The 22,211-nt window shown below is 62.6% G+C and overlaps 2 protein-coding genes across 2 annotated transcripts in view; both read right to left on the bottom strand.

Annotated features, from left to right (window-relative positions):
• Positions 1 to 2,816: 2,816 nt before the first annotated feature.
• Positions 2,817 to 4,722, bottom strand: HSPB1 (heat shock protein family B (small) member 1). The gene is made up of 3 exons (XM_082328049.1): positions 4,347 to 4,722; positions 3,383 to 3,446; positions 2,817 to 3,146 (listed from the first exon to the last, which is right to left on the bottom strand). Exons 1-3 carry the CDS (start codon positions 4,705 to 4,707, stop codon positions 2,987 to 2,989), a joined length of 585 nt encoding a protein of 194 aa, XP_082184175.1. The 5' UTR covers positions 4,708 to 4,722; the 3' UTR covers positions 2,817 to 2,986.
• A 4,227-nt stretch (positions 4,723 to 8,949) lies between these two features.
• The window catches only part of SRRM3 (serine/arginine repetitive matrix 3), a gene marked incomplete at its 3' end in the record, with an annotated part of 29,961 nt that continues 16,699 nt past the window's right edge, over positions 8,950 to 22,211 (bottom strand). The window contains exons 4-15 of the mRNA XM_082327955.1: positions 21,746 to 21,880; positions 21,509 to 21,589; positions 21,072 to 21,101; positions 20,590 to 20,658; positions 20,219 to 20,254; positions 19,387 to 19,437; positions 19,178 to 19,282; positions 18,419 to 18,590; positions 12,373 to 12,701; positions 11,534 to 11,761; positions 11,135 to 11,272; positions 8,950 to 9,166 (exon numbers count right to left, since the gene is read on the bottom strand). Coding sequence (XP_082184081.1) covers positions 8,950 to 9,166; positions 11,135 to 11,272; positions 11,534 to 11,761; positions 12,373 to 12,701; positions 18,419 to 18,590; positions 19,178 to 19,282; positions 19,387 to 19,437; positions 20,219 to 20,254; positions 20,590 to 20,658; positions 21,072 to 21,101; positions 21,509 to 21,589; positions 21,746 to 21,880 — 1,591 coding nt within the window. The remainder of the gene's footprint in view (positions 9,167 to 11,134; positions 11,273 to 11,533; positions 11,762 to 12,372; positions 12,702 to 18,418; positions 18,591 to 19,177; positions 19,283 to 19,386; positions 19,438 to 20,218; positions 20,255 to 20,589; positions 20,659 to 21,071; positions 21,102 to 21,508; positions 21,590 to 21,745; positions 21,881 to 22,211) is intronic.

Here is a 22,211-nt window from a genome sequence, read left to right as displayed (position 1 = left end):
TGTGTCGAGTTTCTGGGGGGCTGCGTGGGATGGGGGGCTCCCCCTGGCCATCGGGGCTCGGGAGCCGGGGCAGGCAGCCGAGGCCGGGAGTGAACAGCCTTGTTCGTGATCCCGGGGGCCTTCTCCCTTCGGCCGGAGCACGGGGAAGGCGAGATGCCGCCTTCCCCATCCCCGCGGGTTCATGGTTCACCGGGCTCCCAGCCTTCCCGGGGCGCAGGCGTGCGCCCTCCCGGGCTGGGGGGCCGTGGGGATGGTCCCGGGGTGCTCCCGAGGGGTGGGCGGGTGGGTGCCTCCCCGCCTGCCTGCCTCCCTCCCTCCCCCATGTTTTTTCCACTCGAAGCCACGCGCGGTGACTCACGCTGTAAAAATACTCCCCTCCCTTGGAAACCGTAAACCGAAAATATGGCTTGGCTCACGCGCCCTGCGAGGGACCCCGCGGGGGTGCAGGACAGGGACCCCGGGGGAAGGGGCTGGGCGCAGCCCCCGGCCATGGCAAAGAGGGGCTGGGGGCTCCCCGAGCACCCCCGGCACAGGCAGGGACACCCCGCGGGCAGCAGCCCACCCCTGCACCCTGACGGCCTCCTTGCTAAGGCTGGGGTGGCTTTTTGGGAGGTGAGAGCCACCACGGGCCCTGCCCCCTGTGGCCCCCATGGCCCCAGGAGAGGGGAGGGGGCCGCGGATGCCCCTCGCGGGGCTGCTTGCCTCGGAGACACGCTTGGGCTGACAAATCTGGCCGATGGCCACTGCGCTGGGTGTTGTGGAAGCAGGACTCGATCCTGCGCAGCTGAGCCTGGCCCAGCGCCCTCCCAAGCCCGGATTAGCCCCACATCTTCCCCTCCCTGACCCCCTCCTCCCCTCGGGCCTCAGTTTCCCCACCCGCAGGGGGAAATGGATCCCCCAGGCTGGAGCAGGGCTCGGTGCCCTGGGCATCAGCCGTGCCCGTGGGGGGGTGCGCGTGTGCCAGTGTCCCCCAGAGCTGTCCCCCCCACTGGAGGGGCAGAGAGAGGAGCAAGGAGCAGGGGCCTCCTCACCACTTGCCTGGCAGGATTTAGCCCTAAAACGGGGCGTGAGGTGTGCCTGGGTCTGGGCGCTGCAGTGCGGTGCCCGGGGCAGCACAGGCACAGGCAGAGGGGCTGGGGGGGACACACAGAGGCCCTGCCTGGCACCCCCAGCCCATCTCCCTCCCCTGCAGGCAGGGGGGCTGCAGGGACCCCCCACTCGCCCCATCCCCTATGCTGGAGCCTGACGGATGGGTGGATGCCACCAGGAGGCACGAGACCTGCCAAACTCATTGCACCAAGCCCTGCTCCCGGTGCTGCAGGGGCAGGCAGGGGGGTGGCATTCATCTCCCCCCGCCGCCCAGGCTGGGCTGCCAGCGGCTGCTGCTCGCTATGGCAACCATCTCCATCACTCTGGTTGCCGTGGCCACTCATCTCCAAAAATGGCACACACAGAGCGGGGGGGCACACACATGACCCCCGGCAGCAGGAGCTGACCCTGGCTCCATCCTGGGCATCGTGCCTGAGACCTGCCAAACTCATTGCACCTGGGACTGCCGGGGCAGAGGGGCTGGGGCTCGGGGGGCACGCACAGAGCCCCCCGGGCTCGGAGAGGAGCCTCGCAGCTGCGGGATTCCTCCCAGGTCACCGTCTGCCTCTGGGATGACTCAGGGGGGATTAGTGGGATTTGTCGGAGCGGGAACATCGTAGCCGCGGGCCCGGTCTCAGCCATGTAGGGCCGGTCCTGGCCGGAGGCACGGAGGCGTGGGGGCACGGGGCCAACTGGGGCCAAAAGGCATCGGGACCATGACCCCCCCCGCCGTGTCCAGCCCCCCAGCATGGCTGCAGCCCCTGAGCTGAACCCCCAACCTGCCCAGCCCTTCGCAATGGGGTGAAAGGAAGGGGGGACACTGGGGGGGCAGGGTTGGGGCTGCCGGGGCCGGGGCTGTTTTGTGGCCAGAGCTTCTGCCCGCAAAGCCCCTCTTCGCCCTCGGGCTCCCCTGCGACCCGGGGGGATGTGTCCTTGTTTTTCAGGGGTGTAGAGACCCAGGGTGGTGACACTGGGGTGCTGTGACCCAAAATGTTCAGAGCTGGGATGTTGAGACCCAGAGTTTTGGACACCAGAGATGGTGAGACCCAGGGTGTTGAGATCTGGGATTTGAGAGACCTGGAAATGTAGGAGACCCAGAATTTTGGAGACCTGGGATGTTGGAGACCCTGAATTTTGGAGCCCAGGCATGTCAGAGACCAAGATGTTGGAGACACGGGATGTTGGAGATCTGGGATGTTGAGACCTGGGATGTGGGAGACCTGGGATGTTGAGACCCAGAATTTTGGAGACCTGGGCCGTCAGTGAGCTGGGATGTGGAAAACCAGGATGTTGAGCCTGGGATGCTGGGTACCCATGATACGGAGACCTGGCAGGTGGAGACCAGAGATTTTGGAGACCTGGGATGTCAAGACATGGGATACTGGAGGCTGGGATGTGGAGAGCTGAGATGTAGGAGACCTGGGATGTGGGATACCCACGATAGGGAGACTCAGGATGTGAAGACCCAGGATGCGGAGCCCCGGGAAGTGGAGCCCCGGGAAGTGGAGCCCCGGGATGCTGACCCCAGGCTGTCGAGCAGGGTTTGGTGGCCCTCCCGCTGGCCACGCTGGCCCGAGGCAGCCCCGTCCCCGTGCTCTGGTCCAGCCCTGCCAGAGCAGGGAACCGGTGCCCACAGTGCGGTTCCCACCTGGCACGGCACAGCCACGGTGCACCGCTACCACCGGTGGTCCCGGGGGACAGACACAGGGCATGGGGACAGGTTTCTTTCACAGCTTTTTATTCCAGCTGATTCTATCGGTTCCTTCACATTTATTCAAGGCACTCGGTGGCCGGGCGAGTACAAAATAGACAATAAAAAGGGGGCTGTGAGTGGGGGGGGGTGTGAGGATGTGGGGGGGCAGTGGCAGCTTCTCCTCCTCCTCCTCCTCGCTGCCACCTACTTCTTGGCTGGCTCCTTGGCTTGGCTCTCGACGGTGACGGGGATGGTGATTTCGGCAGACTGGATGGCCGGCTTGGGCAGGGGGGCCTCCACCGTGAGCATGCCGTCGGGGGACAGCGAGGACCGCACGGCCGTGGCTTCGACGCCGGCAGGGAGGCTGCAGGGGGAGAGGGGGGGGTCAGGGCTGCGGCACCCACCACCCCAGCGGGTGCGATGCTGTGACCGGTGACAGATGCTCAGCCCCAAATTGCTGCCTCACCCCACTCCCAATCTGGGCGAGCAGCATCCCCAGTTTGGCCAGTGGGCACTGGAGGGGATGGGTGGGTGGGCAGAGATCCCTGAAGACATCGGGGGGCTGCCAGGATCCCAGCTCCCCTCCTCCCTGGTACTTACGTGTATTTTCGGGTGAAGCACCTGGAGATGAAGCCATGTTCATCCTGCTTCTCCTCGTGTTTGCCTGGAAGGAAAAAAAAAAAAAAACGGGCTGGTTGGAAGAGGGGCTGATCCTGCCTGTTCTGGTTTTCTTTCCCTTAATATCAGCCTGGAGCAACTGGGGGGAACCAGGGGCAGCGGGGCCCCTCCAGGAGCACCCTCCAAATTCACGGGGAGCAAAGTGTGGTGCGAGGAGCTGGCGGTGGCCAAGGCGACCCAAACCGCTGCCGGCTGGCCCCACAGCCCTCGTCTTGGCTCCCCAGCCCGGCGGGGCTGGAGACTGAGCCCCTCTCCCCGGGGCTGCACCCCCAAATCCCGCTGGCTGGGGAATTGCCCCCACTCCCTGCGGACCCCTCTCGCCGGGCACGAAGCACGCTGCTGGCCTCGTGTCACGGGGCGTGGGCTTTGTCATGGCGGCCCTGGCTGAGCTGCCCAGGGCGCTGCGGGGAGCACGGGGGGCTGCGGGGCTCGTGACCCCCCCAGGCCCCTCTGTGGCTCACAGCCAGGGGGTCCCTCCCCGTGTCCTGGCTGGGACAGCAGCAAGGGGTCAATATATGGGGCTGGGGGGGTCTCTGCACCCTGTGCAACACCTGCAGCATGAATGCACCCCAAGACTGAGCTTGTAATGCTGAGCCTTCCTCTTTGCCCTGATTTTCCCTTTTCCCCTTCCATTTTTCCTCTCCTCTCCTCTCCTCTCCTCTCCTCTCCTCTCCTCTCCTCTCCTCTCCTCTCCTCTCCTCTCCTCTCCTCTCCTCTCCTCTCCTCTCCTCCCTTCCATCTCCTTTTGTTTTTCCTTCCCTTACTTCCCATCACTTATCCCACTCTGCTTTGCCTTTCCATCCCTTTTTCCCCACAAGCACCGCGGTGGCTGCCCCAGCACGGCACCCGGCGGGGGAACCCATGGACCCCCATCCCCAGCACCCACCGGTTATCTCCACGATATTATCCTTGGTCTTGACCACCAGTTCCTCGGGCGCGAAGTGGTTGACGTCCAAGGTGACCTTCCAGCTATCGGCGGTCTGGCGGATCTCGGAGATGCCGCTGCTGAGCTGGCGGCTCAGCGCCTGCCCGTAGGGCGAGCCGGGGGCCGGCAGCAGCGCGCTCTCCCGGGGAAGCAGACGGAAATATCCCGGCCAGGCGCTGCCACTTGGCCACTTGTACCAATCCTCGGGGATATGGGGCATCCCGAAGGACTGGTCAAAGAGGCGGCTGCCATGGTACCAGTCACGGAAGGGGTCCCAGCTGGGGCTGCGCAGGAAGGTGAAGGGGACGCGGCGTTCGGCCATGGTGCACGGGGCTGCTGGGGGGGCGGCCACTGGCGACTTATGAAGAGGGCCGGTGGTTATTTTTAGCCAGGCAGCTCAGCTGGCTATTAATGGAAATTGCAGCAGGGCCGGGAAGGGACGAGAAACTTTCCCGGAGCTGGGGCGGCCGCACGCAGCCGCACTGGGTGGGCGGCACGGGGATGGGGCTGGCAGCCCCTCAGGTCCCTCCTGCCAGGGAAACGTCTGTCCGCCTCTCGCTGCGGGAGGTTTGGCTGGTTGGGAGTGATGGATGGCCCTTGGAGCTGCTCCCGGCCTCACGCCTGCCTGCCTGCCTGCCTTTCTTGCCCGTAAAACCATCCCAGGGACGCGCGGCAGCGGCGTGGGGAGGGGGCTGGGGCTGGGCCAGCGCCTCGGGGGGATGAGTCAGTGGAGGAGCCCGTGCGCAGCCCCGCGCCCGCTGCGTCACCCGCCAGCCAGAACCTTCTGGAGCCCCCCAGCACCCCGGCACCCCTCTGGCCCCGGGGCTCGACGCTGTGGTGGGGAACCCCCAGCACCAAGTTGGGGTGAGGCTGCTCCAGCCCCTGGGGTGGGGGTCCCCGGGGTCTGCAGGGACCACAGGGCTGGTGGGGCTCATGGGGGCCAATGGGACCAGTACGGGGTTGATGGGGGCTTACAGGACCTGATGGGGGCAATGGGGGCTGCTGGGACCTCATGGGGACCGGGGGGCTGATAGCGCTGATGGGGTGGGGGGGCTGGAGGGGGCAGCACCCTCTCGGGTTGGGGCAGGGTGGCTCCTTCCCTTAGTCCTTCACTCTCACGTCCAAACAGGTCTCTCCAGTGACACCCTCCTGGCACCCAGGAAGGGATTCCCATTTGGGGCCAGACTCCAGGCCCCCATTCCCAGGGAAGGGCTGTTTTCCCAGCCCAGTGAGCCGGCAGCCCCTGGGACCCCATCTCTCTCTGCCCCCCAGCCCTGTGGGGTGAGACCGGCCAGTTTTTGGGGGGCAGAGGCACTGTGGTGGGCTGTGCGCCCTGGCGCTGAGCTCTGGCTGCCTTGCTTTGCAGAAGGGTGTGACCGGCACCAGGAGACGGGTGGTAGCTGAGCCCTGACGCACTCAGCGCAGGGATGTGTGACCCTGAGGGCCCCTCCCCATGGGGCGCAGGGCACAGGTGGGGGCACAGCAAGGGGGGGGGATGCCGCAGCAGGGGATTTGGGGGGTGTCCCCCCATCCATGGCTGCAGGGTGTGCCAGCACCCCACCGGCCACTGCCAAACCCCTTGGTCTGGGGCAGAGCCCAGCCTTGTCTCTGGGGGAAAGGGCCGAAGGCGGCTGAGCCGTGCAGGGCCGCATCCTGCAGGGGCTGGCGCAGGCCGGAGGGGAGCCTGGGGGAGGAGGCGGGGGACAAGGCACTGCAGGGACTGCGGAGGCGAGGGGATGGGAGGGATGCAGGGAAACGGCAGGGATGCAGGGAGGGAGGGGAGAGATGAGGGGAGGGATGCAGGGAGGGATGCAGGGAGGGAGGGGAGAGATGCAGGTGGGGACGCAAGGAGGGATGCAGGGAAATGGGAGGGATGGGAAGGGTGCAGGGATGTAGGCAGGAATGCAGGCAGGAATGCAGAGAGGGATGCAGGGATGTAGGGAGGAATGAAGGGAGGGGTGCAGGGAGGGATGGGAGGGATGCAGGAGGGATGGGAATGGATGGGAGGGTTGCAGGCAAATGGGAGGGACGCAGGGAAGGATGCAGGGAAGGATGCAGGGAGCCAGGAGGGCTGCAGGGAGACGGGAAGGACGGAAAGGGAAACCTTGAAGGATGCGAGGGTCTCCCCCCACCCCGTGGCAGGGTGCTCCGGGGGATCAGACACACAGCTGGTGCCCAGCGCTCTCTGCACGGAGCCAGAGGCCGATGCACGGGGAAGAGCGAGCCATGGGGGGCTGCTGGAGACAGAGGGCGGGGGGAGAGGAGGACGGGTCCGCGGGGAGCTGGACAAGACCAAGCCCGCACGGAGAGAGCAGGTTAACCCCGCCGTGCTGTCCCCCGTGAAGAAACCGCTCCGTGCCCGGCAGAGTCATTTACAATATATACTGTATATTTTATTATAATTGAACCAGCTCACTGAATCTACAGCTGTACTCACAACCCAGAAAAAAAGAGAGAGCGCACGCGCAAGAGGAAAATACTGAAGTATTTCTACAGAGTATTTGTTCCAGTTAGCTCCCTCCGCGGCAGGAGACAGAGACTGTAAAAGAGGAAGACTGGAAATTTTCCCTGATGTGCTGGCTTGTCCGTGCCGGCGCTGCTGTCGGGTCTCGGGCTTTCGGGAGCTGTGGCCCCGGGGGCTGCAGGGCTGGGGGCTGAGGCCACTGGCAAAAGAACCCCTTGCCGGTGGCTTGATTTTGCATGGTTTTAGGGGATTTTCCCCCTCTCCCAGCAGGGTTTTGGGGCTCCTGCAGCCAGTCTGAGCTTCCCCGGGGGGTGATGGGGGGACGGCGGCTGCCCGGGGGCTGCCGCGGCAGCGGCTGGAGAGGGGTGCGGTGGTTTTCGGAGCGCACGGCTCAGGGGTTCATAGGGATTCTGGGGGCACTTGTGCCCTTCATCTCCCCAGGCTCGGGGGGGACAGGACCCTTTGCCTCCTCCTGCCACAGCCACATCCAGAGCTGCTGCCCTGCCCGGGGCTGGCACATGGGGACAAGCTGAGCCATGAGTGTGTCCCCTCCTTACCTGTTCACCCCATTTCTAACCGCTCCGCTTGTCCAGGCACCGCAGAGGGCGACCGGCGGCTTTGCCAGCGGAGCAGGGGGTGGGTGGGAAACCCAGGGGCTGGCACCAGGCACGGCCCAGCTCCCGGAGATGTTTCCCCAAGGGCTGGTGAGTCCCCAGCCTGCAGCTGAGCCTGGTTCCTTGACGTGCTGGGTTTGGGAGACGACCCTGGAGTGCGCCTCCGCTCGCATCTCTGCCCTCCCGGACCTCCGGTTCATCAGGCCACGGGCTAACGAGGCCATCGCATTACTGGCCGAGCTGGAGTCCGAAGGATCCCCCCCAACCCCGATCCCAGCTGGCTGGAAACCAGTGTCAAGTGGGACTGCCAAAGCCCGGCTTTTCACCCAGGGCAGCAGGTTAATCCAGGCAGCTGCTCTCCCACCCAGGGAGGCTCATCCCAATCGTCCTGCTCCAGCCAGCCGGAAAACGTGGGGCCCACATGGATTAAACACCAACAGCCCCAGGGGGCCAGGACCATCCTCGGAACCTGGCAGGGTGGGGTTTTTTTTGGAAAATCAGCAAAGTCCTGCAAAAGCGGGGCTGCCGGCAAAGCCCGGGACCCTCCTGCCTCTCTCTTTCTGTAATTAAGTTTAAAAAGCTGCCACTCAGCCCCAGAGCGGGAGGTGGCCGGGGGCTGCGAGCCCAAAGGTGGGGTACGACATGCCGAAGCCAAAGCCGGAGCATGGCTGGATGCGGCCCCCGGGGTAGAAAATCCCCAGCCCAGCCCTCAGCGCCCTCCTCCTGGGGGTGATGGCTCGGTCACCCCAAACCTGGGTGAGATGGATGGGTGCCGGGGCCAGCTCCTGAGCCGGGACGAGCAGCGTTAACCCACAGGGGTGCCCCCCCCTCCAAGACCTCCCCGCTCGGGAAGGGACTTGCGGGGTGTTGCTGGGTGCTGGATTTTGTTCATCCGTGGCTCGGCGTGTGCTTGGGCTGGGGGGGCCCAAAATGGTTTGCGGTGTCCCTGTCCCCCAGGACACCATGGGGACACGGTGACTCCTCTGTCGGGGGAAAGCAGGTCTCGCCTCTGGCTTGCGCTGCGGCCCCAGCCGCGCCTGAGCTGGAGAAGCCCCCTCCTGCCCCCCCCCAAGGATACGCTTGTGCTAAAAAAGTCAAACCAACCCAAAAAAGCACTGGGGGCTCACAGGGGGACCCCAGCTGCCCCCGCCCGCTCGCCCCAAGGTCTCTGCTGAGCAATTTGTTCCTCGCTCTGTGCTCACCCGCCCCGCCCCACCCCACCCCGGCGCTCGCAGAAATAAAAAGATATCCCCCCCACCCCATCCCGACCCCCAAAACACCCCGGGAGGGGGGAATCACCCCCTCCCAGGGCGATGCAAGGACCCATTCGAGTTTTCGGCCTCCACTTTCCCCCGCCGCCAGGTCCATCCTTAGCAGCCCCCGGCTCTTTTCCACCTCCCCGGTTGTCCCCCCGGGGGGCAGAGGTGGCATCGTGGGGGGGCCATGGCCGGGATGGCGGGGGGCTGCGGCCGGGTGCCAGGGGGGCTCAGAAGCCGGCACTCTCCGAGCTGCTGCGGCTGTTGTAGCTGGGGCTGCGGCTGGGGCTGCGGGAGCGGCTGGGGGGGCTGCGAGTCCGGCTGCGGCTGCGGCTGGTGCTGTAGCTGTCGTAGCTGCGGCTGCGGCTGCGGCTGTAGGAGTAGGTGCTCAGCGAGCTGGAGGACGAGGGGCTGGGGCGGTAGTAGGGGATGGGACGCTTGCGAGCGCTGCAAATGGAAAAGGAAAACTGAGTCAGGACCCCAGCAGCAGCTCAGGGAGGGGAGACCAGCACTGGTTCCCCATCATGGCTGAGCATCCCCACAGGGAGGCTGAGCATCCCTGCAGGGTGGCCAGGCTCGGACCAACTGCATGGTGTCAGGATGCGGCCGCCCAGCATCACCCCCCACCCTCCACCCCCTGCCTCCTCCCCAGCCCCCCCGGGGTGTTAGTCCTGGATTAGGCAGCGGCGAGGGCAGAAAGTGAGCAGGTTAATGTGGCTTTTGTGTTTCCCAGACACCAAAGATTGAAAGCTGCTGAAAAAAGAGACGTTCGGGATTAGCGGGAGGCGAGCTGCAGCCCGCTGACGCCTGAGGATGAGGAAGGACGTGGGGAACAAGGGGGCAGTGGGGATGGGGGGGCATGGGGGGCAGTGTCGTCTGGAGCCGGTGCAGGAGCTGGCCCCTTGCCCCCTTCTCCTGGCCCAGTGTTAGTGGGACTGAAGAGAGACACAGGCACGGCTCGGAGGCAGCTGGGTGCCAAAGGCATCCTAGGGTGTGAGGAGACGCAGAGGGGTCCGTGAGAAAGAGGAGGAGGAAGAGGAGGAGGAGGAGGGGGAGGTTACCCTGGCAGCCAGGCTGGCGGCGATGCTCTCCGAGAGGGACCTTGGGATGAAATGGAAAAGGAGAAGTTGGCATCACTGAGGCAGGACCACATGGTGACGGACCCTGGGGTGGCAGGGTGACAGGGACTGGGGACAGGGCAGGAGGGCAAGGAAAGGCCCTGGGGCTTCTCGCTCGGCTATGGGGCAGGTGAGCGGGGCTGGGGGGGCTCCCCTGGCTGCCCCCTCCGCGCAGCATCCTCCAAGCCTCGCAGAAACGGCTCTGCTCCAAGCAGAGCGGGGTCCGCCATCCCCATCCATCCCAGAGCTGGGTGACAGGGATGGGGGGACGGTCCCCACAGGGACCGTGGGCTGTCTCCTCCAGCCAGGCCCTGCCACCTTTTTGGGGACATCCCGGCAAAACCCAGCTCGGGGATGGAGCGGGAGGGATGCAAAACCAGACGGTGGTACCCAGGCTGGGAGGCCTTCCTCTGGGCTGGGAGCCGCTTTCCCAGCCCATGTTCTGTACAGGGCATCCATCGGGGAGGGCTGCAGAGAGCTCTAACCCACCACATGAGCAGTATTTCTCCTGTCCTCCCTCCTTACAGCTTCAGTCCAGCCCAGGCAAAATAAAACCCCTCCCACAGCAAGCCAGAGCTGATTTCTGAAGATCCAGCCTCCTCCACCCCACAGCCCTGATCTCCCAGCTGATAGCAGGAGAGACAAATAGGTCAGGAACGAGGTAATCTCAGCTCGCCACTGGTACCGCGCCAGCGCTGCATGCTAACGAGGTACTATATATGCACACAGTGTTTTGTCTGGCACTAAATATTGCCTGTCTTACAGCCCAGGATCCTGAGTCAATAGGATGTCGAGGAGGAGAAACCGGCTTTTGGAGGGCAGGGGAGAGACGCGTGCAGCTGTGTGTCTTGCTGGAATATGCACGCGCGGATTAAACTGAATTCCTGTTTTCATGCCTCAAAATGGGAAGAGATGAGAAGGCTGTAATATTGGAGGCAGTCTGGTTATCCGTCTGTCTGGGCCAGCTGATTTGCCCGGCTGGTCATCCTCAGGGTTATCTATCTGTCCGCAGAGTTGTCCTTTGTCTGTCCATCTATTTGTCCGCCCATCCATCTGTCCATCCATCTACCCATCCATCCATCTATCCATTGACCCCTCCATCTATTCGTCCACCCATCCATCTATCCATCCACCCACCCACCCATCCATCCATCTATCCATCCGTTCATCCATCCATCCACCCATCCATCTATCTGTCCACCCACCCACGCATCCTTCGGGGCTGGCTGGTGGCATTCCTGAGCCCTGGGCCATGCCAGCGGCCGCGGCCGAGGCTTCACCGCGCGCTGGGACCCACCTCGTGATCCTCCTGGGCTCCATGAAGCTGGGGGAGTCACGTCTCCTCTTCCTGATGGGGGAGTAGCTCCTGGAGCGGCGCCGGGCCCGGGCAGGATCGGGGTCACCGTGGCGTGTTCGGGGCTCGTTGTCCTTCTCTCTACACCACAAGGAGGAGGAGGAGCATCAGGGGTGCGGGCTGGGGTCCCAGGTGGGATGCAGGGACAGCCCGTGCACAGCAGCTCCCCACGGGGGTGACACCCCCACCCAGGGCTGGTGCTTCCAGTGCCACTGGGGACAGCAGTGACCCGCAGCCCCCTCCCCGAGCCCCGGGGCAGCTGGGACCACCCTGAGCCACAGATGCTCTCTGAGCCCATTGCTGGTGCCCGCGCTCCCCGTGACGAAGCCCCCGGGGGCTGACCTGCTGGCGGGTTTTTTCGGTGAGGGCGAACGGGATCGGCTGCGTCCTGCTCTCTTCTCCCGGGAGCGGGAGCGGGACTTGGAGAGGGAGCCGCTGGAGCTCCAGGAGCTGCTGCGCTGGCCAGGGCTGGGCGACGGGCTCTTCCTCCGCTCCGAGGCGTGCCGGGAGTGCTTGGCCGACGACTCCGAACTGCTGTTGGGCCGGCCCCGGTGGTGCCTCTCCTTCACCCTGCGAAGGCAGACCCCAGCACCTCCTCGCACCTCGCCTGCCGCAGCTGGTGGGGTGTTCCCATGGGAGCTGGGGACCCCAGGTTCCCATGGAGGAGCAGCGGGTGCACCCACATGACCCCAGTTTTTGGCTGGGCTGCATCCCTGGTTATAAAGCATGGGGTGCTTGATGCTTGGGGTCCTGCACCCCGTGGGATGCTGTAATCCCACACAGCCATTCAGACACTGCCCTTTGCACTGGGATAATCCCTCGCAGGGATCGCCCTTCCTGCAGTGCACTGGCATCGACCCACTGTGGCTCTTCCCCATCCCTGTCCCTGTCCCCAACCGCATCCTCATCCCCATCCCTGTCCCCATCCTTGTCCCTGTCCCCATCCCCATCCCCGTTCCCATCCCCATCCCTGTCCCCATCCTTGTCCCCATCCCCGTTCTTGTCCCTGTCCCCATCTCCATCCCTGTCCCCATCCCTTGAGCATCCCAACCCCATCCTGGTCCCCAGAGCTTTGCCTGGATGGAACTGGGGTGCCCGCATGGGGCTGCACCCCAAATACCAGAGGCCACCTCCCATGTCCCGGCAGGGACAGCATGACCCCATCCTGGGGACTCCCTTACTTCTTGGCGTGGGCGCCGTGGTTCCTGTCAGGGCCGAGCGGTGGGTGGTAGGGGTGGGAGCCCGCCGAGCCCTCCGAGTCGCTGCTGTAGCCGGCGGGGCTGAGCGGTGGCGGCGGGGGCTCCCGGGGGGCCGGGGGCCGTCCCTTGCTCTGGCCGCGGTGGCGGGGTGGCGGCGAGGCGCTGCGGGAGCGATGCCGGTGGCCGTGCTTGGCCCGCTCTGGCGTGGGCGACCGGGGGCTGCGGGCACCGTGTCGGGCCCCCCGGGCGCGGGGGGACGGCGGCTCCGTCCTGCCATGAGCCCGTGGAGAGGAGGACGCCGAGGCCGGCCTCTGGCAAGGGGGGAGAGAGAGAGAGAGAAGGGGGGAAAGGCGGAGGGGGAGGAAGAAGAGAAGAAAGAAGGAGAAAGGGGATTTTAATGGGGGGCGCCGGGCTGGGGATGCAGTTCACAACGTCAACGCACATCGCATAAGGCAGGCTACACAGACGCTACCCTGCACCTTCCTCTCGCCCTCAACAACGTGGGTCATGCAAACCTCCGCATGCAAAACGCCAAAAAAAATAATTAAAATAAAATAGTAAAAAAACCCAAAGGAAGGGGTGGGATGGGAGCAAAAAAAAACAAATCCAAGAAACCCCCAAGTTGTTGGGGAGGGGAAGAAACAACCCCCCCGAAAACACCTGGAGTGGGGATAAAGCAAACCCCGGTGCCCGCCCGCCCTGACCAAGAAAGGGGAAGGGAAAAGGGGAGTAAAACCCAAACGAAGGGAGAAAAATGGGGGGAAAAAAGAAAAGATGAGAGGAGGGAAGGTGGGGAGGTGGGGGAGAGTAAATCAGACTGAGCCAAGGGGAAGGGGTCGAACCAAAGAGGGCTGGAGGTGATGGGGGGATCTGCTCACACAGAGGCATGCACATATATAGAGAGATATATGTTCAGATATGTGTAGTTTTTATAGATAGTACAGCTTTCGGCTTAAAACAAACCAAGAAACGAGGAGGACGGCACAGAGCGACAATGGAGGGCAAGGCAGGGGGGTGGGGGGCCAGGGGCGAGAAGGCAAAAAGAAACCAAAAAAGAAAGAAGAAAAACCATACAAATCAAATCAAATTTAAAAAAAAAAAAAACAAAAACAAAACAAAGCAAAACTTCACAAATGTCCTCGTTACTGAGATAAACGAATGTCTCTGAGCTCTTCCTGGGACACGCATTGAGCTGTTAGCTGTGACTCTGCAGGGAACTGCTAAGTCCTCATCAGCACTCAACACAGACTTTGCTTTCTGCTTCCTTTTTTTTTTTCCATTATATGCTTTTTTTTTTTTTAAGTCCCTCTTGGTTAACATCCACTTACCAAAAAAGTGGCATTTCCTCCTTTAGTAGGTAAGGTATGAAGAGAAGGGAAAAGCGGGGCAATATAAGTGCATCATTAGATTCACAAAAATGCAAGAGAGAAAGAAAGAGCGAGAGAAGGAGGAGAGACAGAGACAGAGCCAGAGAGAGGAGAAATAAAACAAACCAACTCACTTCTCCTAAGGGTGGGAACCCTGGGCCACCGCCGCGGCCAAGGCCCCGTGCCAGGCTCTCGCCGAGAGCTGGGGGGGTTTTACCCGGCCCCGGGGTCCAGCACGCAGCGGCTCCCAAATATTTGAGATCCTCTGAGCCGCAGTCGCTGCCTGGGTTTTTTTCCCCCATCTTTGCAAACACCAAAAAGATGGGTGGAAACAGCTCCTACACCGCTGGCCACGACTGAGCCAGCAAACCCTGGCTTGGGGGGTCTCCTTCCCCCGGCCACAGCCCTGTGTGGGTTCCTGAGCATCCCTGGAGGGGTAAATCCTGCGCAGGGCGGCGCCGAGCCCAGCCGAGGGGATCTAGCAGGGTTCAGGGGGATTGGCGTGCTGCCGGGACTGTGTCACTGTGCCCGGGGCTAAGCTGGGAGCTGGTGACCCCAATTCCTCGCCACCCCAAATGCACCCGCTCAGTTAATCCTGGAGGACAAGGTTCTCTCCGCCACCTCGCTTTTCTCCCCCAAAAGAGAAGCGGGAGAGGCAGCGGGGTGGGAGCCTGGGGACCACCACGAAGATGCTGCAAAAAGGACACGAGGCCACCGCGTCCCCAAGCATCCCGAGGCAGGGAGGGGTCACACGAGCCGCTCTGCACCCCCCCAGTGGCATGTCCCCCATCACCTCCTTGTCCCCATGGATAAGCCAACCCTTCCAGCCGCACACCAGCCTGCTGGAGCCAAAATGGGGGGATTTGGGGGGTCATCTTTTAACAATCTGCTGCTGTTGCAATCGCTCCAGTGAGGGGGGAGGCTGGCGGCGATGGCCGGCCCTGCCCATGGCACAAGCTGCCCTGCAAGCGCTGCGGGACACGGACCCCTCCGAGGGGATGCAGCAGCCCTGGAAGGGGGGTTCAGCTGAGCCCGTGCCCAGCCCCGTGTCCAGGCAGGGAAAAATAAAAGCAAAGATGAAGAAGAAGAAGAAGAAGAGGAAGAAGAAGAGTGAAAGAGAGGGTTTTTCTCTTTCCCAGGGCAGTATTTTGGTGCCGGCTGGCCACGCCGCGGGCTCGGGCTGCGGGACGTGGGGTTCCCACCCAGACCCTGGGGCGGGGGCGGAGGGGTCTCCTGCCCAGGCGTGCAGGAAGGCAACGAAAGGAGAAACATCCCAAATAAAACCAAATCGGCAAAGGCCTGGCCCAAAAGGGAAAACACACGCTGGGGGCTTGCGGGGCTGGGACGGCTGGGTCTGGGATGCCATCCCCTGCCCCTCGGGGCCTGTGACGCCCTGGACCTGTCTCTCTCCACAGAGAAAGATTTCAACCTTTCCCTGTTGCAGCCCCCCAATATTTTCCCTGGGTTGGGTTTTTTTTTCTGTCCGCCATGGCCTGAGGAGGGGCTAAACCCACACATCTCCCCAAATTTCTCATTTCTTGCCCCATCCATCCACCCCGAAACCCCCTGTGCGCAGGATCTGCTGCTGCTCCCACCCGTGGGCTCTGGCCGCTGCCCCTATTTCTCACTAATGATGGTCGCCTTCGTTACCCGGCCCCTAAGGGGGGGCTCGAACGGAGCAGCCGTGCTCGGCCCTTGGATGGAAACGAACACAAAGTTGGAGGGCTGAAAGACACAGAAATGCATTCTACCGACGGCACGAGGAGACGGGGAAGAGAAAAGGGGGGAAGAAAGAAAAAAATATTACGTGGACAGGGAAAAAAATATAAATAAAGAACGTAAGAGAAGAGCATGGCTTTGCAGCTAACTGGGGAAACCATACAAATCAAAAAAAATTATATATAGCCACCAAAAAGAGACAAAATGAAAGAGAGACAGAGGAGAGCGTGAAAGAAAGAGAAAGAAAGTCAGAAAGAAAGAGAAAATAACATTAAATCAAGCTACGGTGCTTTTCAACAGGCTCATCTGCAGAAGTGAACGTGCAGAGGTGGACGAAATACCTACCTTCGCAATTGGCAGTGACAGGAATGCGATAATAAAAAAAGAAAACAATAATCTCCACATTTGGAGGGCAGAATGGGAAAAAGACAAGGACTCTTTAGTACGGCGATCCAGACCCCTCGGCTAATCCCGTTTGCTTTGCTTAGATTTTTCTTAATTTTAAAATTGGTCTCGTTAGCTTTTTTTTTTAATTTTTCTTTTTTTAAATGGAAAGGTTGTGGCCGGCCGCCGAGCGGGCTGGCTGCGGCGGGGTTTGCTGGCTGCTGTCTGTAACCCGGCTGCATTTCAGTCTTAAAAAGTCGCTATATAACATGGCAAAGTCCCGGATAACATGCAGGGAAGGCGATGGATGGAGGTGGGACATGGCGAGGGTTGTTGGGTTGTGTCGGCCCAAAGAAAACCGGAGAGAAAGAGGGGCCGGAGGGTGTGTGTGGGCGAGGAGGAGGAGAGACCCGGGAGGAAGGCTGGGGAAGGCAGCAGGGATGGATGGATGGAGACGGGACCGGGTATTTAAAAGGGAAGGCAACGCCGCGCAGCACCCCGGGGCACCCCTTCCTCCCAGCGGCTCTGGGGGTGCTGGGGGGGGCACGGCTCACCCGGGGGACGGGCTGAGTCTGGAGCTTTTGGGGGGTCTGTGGCAGGGGGGGCGGGTACCGAGGATGCTCAGCACCCATCCTACCGGGATGCAGGGTGCGGGTGCCCGGGTGTGGGACGGCCGCAAGGTGCTCGGCTTGGGGGGGGTGGATAACCCAGCACCCAACGGCCTCATCCTGCAGCTGTGGAGGAAAACCACCCCCACGGCAGCAGGATCCGGCCGCCAGCCGAGGCAATGGGGCAGTAGCCAATTCAAGGAGGCAAAGGGCAATTCACTCCATGATATCGAAGCGAGCCCGCTACCTTTGTGGTGTAAAGCTGCTCGGTTATCTTCCCTTTTAAATTCCTTGTTCAAAATATAGAAAATGGAAATACAATGTTCAGCGGTCGTAAATATTTAGAAAACACATCTGCTTTTTTTTTCCTTCTCCACATTAACACACACAAAAGCAAAAAATTCTAGAACAACACGACGACGACAGGGGGGGAAAAAATAAGAGAGATATATATCGTTTGCATTTCTGTACATCACAAGGGAAAAGAAAAGAAATCATGAGAAAGGAAACTAAAACAAGGGGGGAAAAAAAGCACGTTTCATTGCCCTTCCCTCCCCCTCGTCCCTGCTTCTGCTGAGCAAGAAATGGAAGTGTATATTACCGTTTGGGTTTTTTTCAAATGGGAGGCTAAAGAAAAACACAGATGGGATTAAAAAGAAAAAAAAAATAAAAAATAGAAACCAGAGAGAGAAAGAAGAGAGAGAGAGAAAGAGAGAGAAAGTTGTTGGAGAAAAGTCCCGCTGGTGCCGGGGAGCTGTGGGAGCTCGGCGGCCTGGGCGATGCTGGGTGCTGGGGGTGGTGGGCAGGGGGAGAGCAGGGCAAGCTGGGTGCCTGGGTGGGTGCTCGGCACCCGAACCCCCCCACGTCCCAGCCGAAACCACAGGAAAAAAGAAAGCAGAGAGTTGCCCCGAGAGGCGGGCAGGGTGCTGGGTGCTGCTGGGGGTGCTGGGTGCTGGGCTGGGGCTGGGGAGCCAGGGAGGGCGAAGGGGATGTGAGTATGGGGTGGGGGCCTCCTGGCCCTGTTTTCTGGGGTGCCCCCAGCCCCACAGGCATTGGGGTGGCAGCGTTGGGTGCTGCCAGCCCGGGAGCACCCCCGCAACGCCTCGTCCGTGGGAATAAAGTCCCCTGGGGCAAGCGGGGACCTGTGTGCCCCCCAATAGTGGGATTCCCCCAGCATGCTGCCTTCGCTCAGCCTTGCCTCCAGCCCCCTGCTAGCCACAGTGGGCTCCTCACCACCCCGGCACTGGTTATACTGGGGCTGGTCCCTTGGTCCTGCTGGGTTAGGACTTTGCCCCACCCAGTGTGGGAGCAGCCCCCTGGGCTTCACTGGGACCCCTGGGGTGCCGAGGCAGAGCCGGGGACACCTAGCTCCGAGGTCACCTGCCATGGGGACCCTGAGTTCCAGAAGTCTGAGCACCCAGCACCAAACCCCCTCCAAACCCTATCTGGCCTAACCCCAGTGCCCAGACTGGGCACAAACTGGGTGCTGGGTCCCTGAGCGCTGGTGCTGGCACCTTTGCGCTGGGGAGGGTTGGGGCTGGTGGGGAAACAAGAATTTTCCAGCTTTACCCATTTCTTGGCTGTTTGGGCTCAGTCCCCTCCCAGGGAGCTGCTGAGCCCAGCGGTGACCCTGGCTTGCCGAGCCCTCGTTCCCGGGGGGTGACATCCGCAGAGTGATGTGTTGTTTTGTGGGGGGGATGATCTGTTGGCTGCCCCGATACCTGCCCCGAGGTGATGGGCTGGCTCCCCCAGGGGGACCATGCACCCAGCGGAAGGTTGATGGGTGCTGGGGAGGTGCAGCCTGCACCCCGCATCCCCTCATGTGCCCCGGCTGGGCGAGGGGGCAGCCGAGTGAGTGGGGAAGGAGGGGAGAGGAGAGCCGGGGTGAGGGGGTCCTGCAGAGGGAGGAAGGGAGGGAAGCGAACGGTGATCCAAGAAAAGCCTACGTACATCCGAGGGCTCCGGGAGCGGGGCGCCGTGGCTGTGGCGGCCGTTCTGGGCGCTGCCCTTGTGCCCGTTCTGGTGCGGTGAGGCCGAGCGGCGGGGCGAGGGGGAGGACGGGCTGCGGCTGGAGCGGGCGCTGCTGCCCTTGGGGCCATCCTGCCGGCGCTTGGGGCTTAGCCTGCGGGGCACCGCACCATGAGCCGCTGGCATTCCCCCTGCCCCGAGCCTGGCATGGCATTGCCCTTCGCCCGGCTCCAGCAGGGCTGCTGGCTGCAAGCCCCGGCTCAGATGGCGGGGCATGGTTTGCCAATGCAAGAAATGGGGTGAAAATTGGTGGTTTGTGCTTTCTCTAGTTCAATATTGAAACCCCAGCCAGGCACCGCGTTCCCAAACCCCCCCAGACACCACAGCACCATCCTGCTCCCCTTCATCCCCCTGAGGATCCCCATCCTGGAGACATCTCTGCCACCTCCCTCCCCACCCTCCATCCCCAGGGGTCCCTCTTGTGGGGACAGCTCTGCCACCCACCTCCATGTCCTCCATCCCATAAGGGTCCCCATCCCAGGGACATCTCTGCCACCTGCCTCTCCACCCTCCATCCCCAAAGATCCCCATCATGGGGACAGCTCTGCCACCCACCTCCCTGCCCTCCATCCCATAAGGGTCCCCACCATGGGGACACCTCTGCCACCTTCCTCCTTGCCCCCTGAAATGGAGGCTGGGGGGCCGCTGGCAGTGAGGGTGGGGGTCCCAGGCTGCTCCTACCTGCTGGGGGATTTGGAGCCGCTGTCGTCAGAGGAGAGTGAGGCGCTGTGGGAGCTGCAGGAGCTGCGACGGTGTGAGCGCCAGGCTGGGGACTCACTGCGGGACCTGCAGAGAGGGCGGCCATGGGGCCGAAGGGCAGGCTGAGCCGCTGCGGCGGGGCACACAGGGGGGCACACCGCCCCGCTCCACCCACCATGCCGGCCCCTCACCTCTTGCGCTCTTTGTTTTTCTCTTTCCGTTTGTTCTTAGGGCTCCGGGACCTGTGGGAAGAGCCACAAGCTGAAGAGGCTGGAGCGGGGGCAGTGCCTGGGGGTCTTCCTCAGCACGCCCCAGAGCCACCAAGGCTGCAGAAGGAGCAATGGGGATGACCTGCCTGGAGCTGGGCTCCACCAAGCTTCAAACCATGGTGGGGGTCCTAGCTGGCTTTCGCGCGACCAACCACGTGCCGGTTGGTGAGGCCGGGCGGGAGGGGGTGGCAGTGGGAAGGGGGGGACCAGCTCTGCTTGGCATCCACAGGGCTCGGGCCTGTTGTCACCCCTCCGCTCACCTCACCCCGTGCCAGCCTCCTCTGAGCCCCTCTGCCTGCCTGGGCACCCTTTGCCTGATTTTTACTTCTTTCACCCTAAAACAGCGGTACTGGCACCCACAGAGCAGGGCACAGCCAGGGCTTGTCCTGGCATGGCTGCCTGGTGTCACTCCTTCTCCCCTGGGGGACATTCAGGACCCTGTGGGACCCTGCAGATGCCCAGAGTGGCCCTGTGTGACCTCCAAGAGTGGGAGACGCCCAGCGGTGCCCGTCTGTGGGGTGAGGGGGACACTCACCAGTCAAGGGACAGACAGACAGACGGTGGGTGATGGCAGCCCACGCTTACACCCACCGTGCCCAACAGGTCCATCCCCTGCCCGGTGGCATGGGGTCTGTCCCCACGGGCGGAGGGGATGGGGACAGCGGGATGGCAGGCGACAGGGGGTCCCTGACAGGGGAAGCTGGCAGCCAGCACTGGTGGCAGTGGGGTGGCTCCCAGCAGCCATCACTCTCACCTGTGTCTTCTCTTCTTCCGCGACCCCGACTCAGACCTGAGGGATGAAGAGGAGGCAGAGATGAAGGAGACACACTGAGCCGGCCAGCAGGGAGCGAAGGCCAGGCAGCCCCAGGGGATGGGGACAAGGGCAGAGGGGTGTCCCCAAGATGGGCTGCTGGATGGGGCAGGTGACAGATGCTGTGAGGAGGTGATGGCCCCAAGAAGAGCCATCAGCATCCATCCCTGTCCATGCCTCCATCCCGCCCCAGCACAAGGGCCTGGCAGTCACCAACCAGCCCCACTGTCCCCAACCAGCCCTTCTGTCCCCAACCAATCCTTCTGTCCCCAACCAGTCCGGCTGTCCCCAGTCCATTGTGGTGTCTATCCTACCTGTCGCGTCTGTGTTTCTTTCCAGTCTTCTTTTTCTTCTCCTTGCGGATGGGTGAAGAGCTGTCACAGCTAGGGGGGGAAAAAAGTGGGTGCCCTTGAGTGGGGAGCAAGGGACGCCCTAGCCCCATCCCTGTGGCTCAGGGGAGCCCTGTCCTGCCGCCGCCCAGCACCCTGCTTCCCCTGGACCACCCACGGGATGCACGAACATCGCATGGCAATTATTTCCTGGGGGGGATTTGAGGTGGGGGATAAAAACGGGCTTTTAGCAGAAGGGCTCTGGCTGCCTTTGGTGCCAGAGTGCCCAAATCCTGCTGTGTCCCATTGCCACCTCGTGGGCTCCGCAGCCTCCAGCAGGAGACAGGGTGGCCAATTCCCACTGGGATTTCAGAGGGGCACAGTGCGTAGCAGAGGCCAGCCCGTGCCTGGTGGCCCTGCATACCCAGCGGGGACCCCGCAGCCCACCCAGCCCGGCGGGCACTCACCTGCGCTCCGAGCCAGGTTTCCTCTTTTTGCTGCCGTGGGGAAGGCAGAGAAGAAAGGGACGTTAGGGACAGTGTTCTGCCCAGCCAGCCAGCACTAACCAGGGAGGCAACCAGCGGGTGGATGGAGCCAGACCCTTCAGGAAGCCAAATCCTGCCCGGTGCTGTGCCCTGCAGCAGCTGGCTCCTTCCCAGCATGGACTGGGCAAGGTCCCACCAGTCTGTGCAGTTGGGTGGGCTGACAGTGCATCCCACGGCACTGTGTGTGTGCACACATGTGCGTGTTGCACCACCAGTGCATGCAGATGCATTGCACCTCTTCAGGGTGCACATTTGGGGGTGCGCTGCCCCCCAAAGTCAGGGGACTTGCCTCACCGGAGCCTGGGGAAGGGGTCAGCCTCCTGGGAGAGGGGACAGGGCAGGGACAGCCAGGGACTCACCGGCTCCGGCGGTGACCCGATTTCTTTTTCTTTTTCTTCTTGGGCGGAGGAGAGGTGGAGCTGCTCGAGCGTCTTTTCAGCCTGCGAGAAGAAGGCAGGCAGGGTCAGGGTGAGAAGGAATGGCCACCCGGGGCTCTCCTGGCCTCCATGTCCCCCAGTGGGGACCTGGCAGGCAGAGAGACATCCCCGCCTGTGCACACCCACTCCCCAAAATCCCTGCTGTGGTTCTGGCCGGACCTGTACTCGCGGTGGCCACTGTCCTCGCGGTAGCACTCGGCCGAGCAGTCACACTGCAGCAGACAGCCCTCGCCGTAGTTGGGGTACTCTGCCGCGTACTCCTCCCCGTCTGCCCCATGATGGTTCTCTATCACGCTGTCAAAGGAGGAAGCGCAGGATTAATTCGGGGTTCCCTGTTCCCCGTTTCCCACTGGAGCAGCTGGGGGGAAGCCTGGGGTAGCCCCGGTGCGGCTGCAGGAGCTGGGGGACATCCCCTCTGCCACAGCATCCCCAGGGGACCTTGGTCACATCACTTGAGGTCCACATTCAGCAAATCCCCGTGATGTCGCCATATGGTGGGGTCTTTTCAGGGCCTTCCTGGGGCTCCTGTCCCTGCAGTAAATCCCCACCAGGCTGGCACAGGGATGCCATGGGGCTCGGGCCACCATCTCCCCTTTTGGCACTGCCCAAGCGCCGGGGCTGAGTG

Source organism: Platalea leucorodia (assembly GCF_965183815.1).
Source record: "Platalea leucorodia genome assembly, chromosome: 16".
NCBI lineage: Eukaryota > Metazoa > Chordata > Aves > Pelecaniformes > Threskiornithidae > Platalea > Platalea leucorodia.
This window is presented reverse-complemented; position numbering and strand designations above follow the sequence as displayed.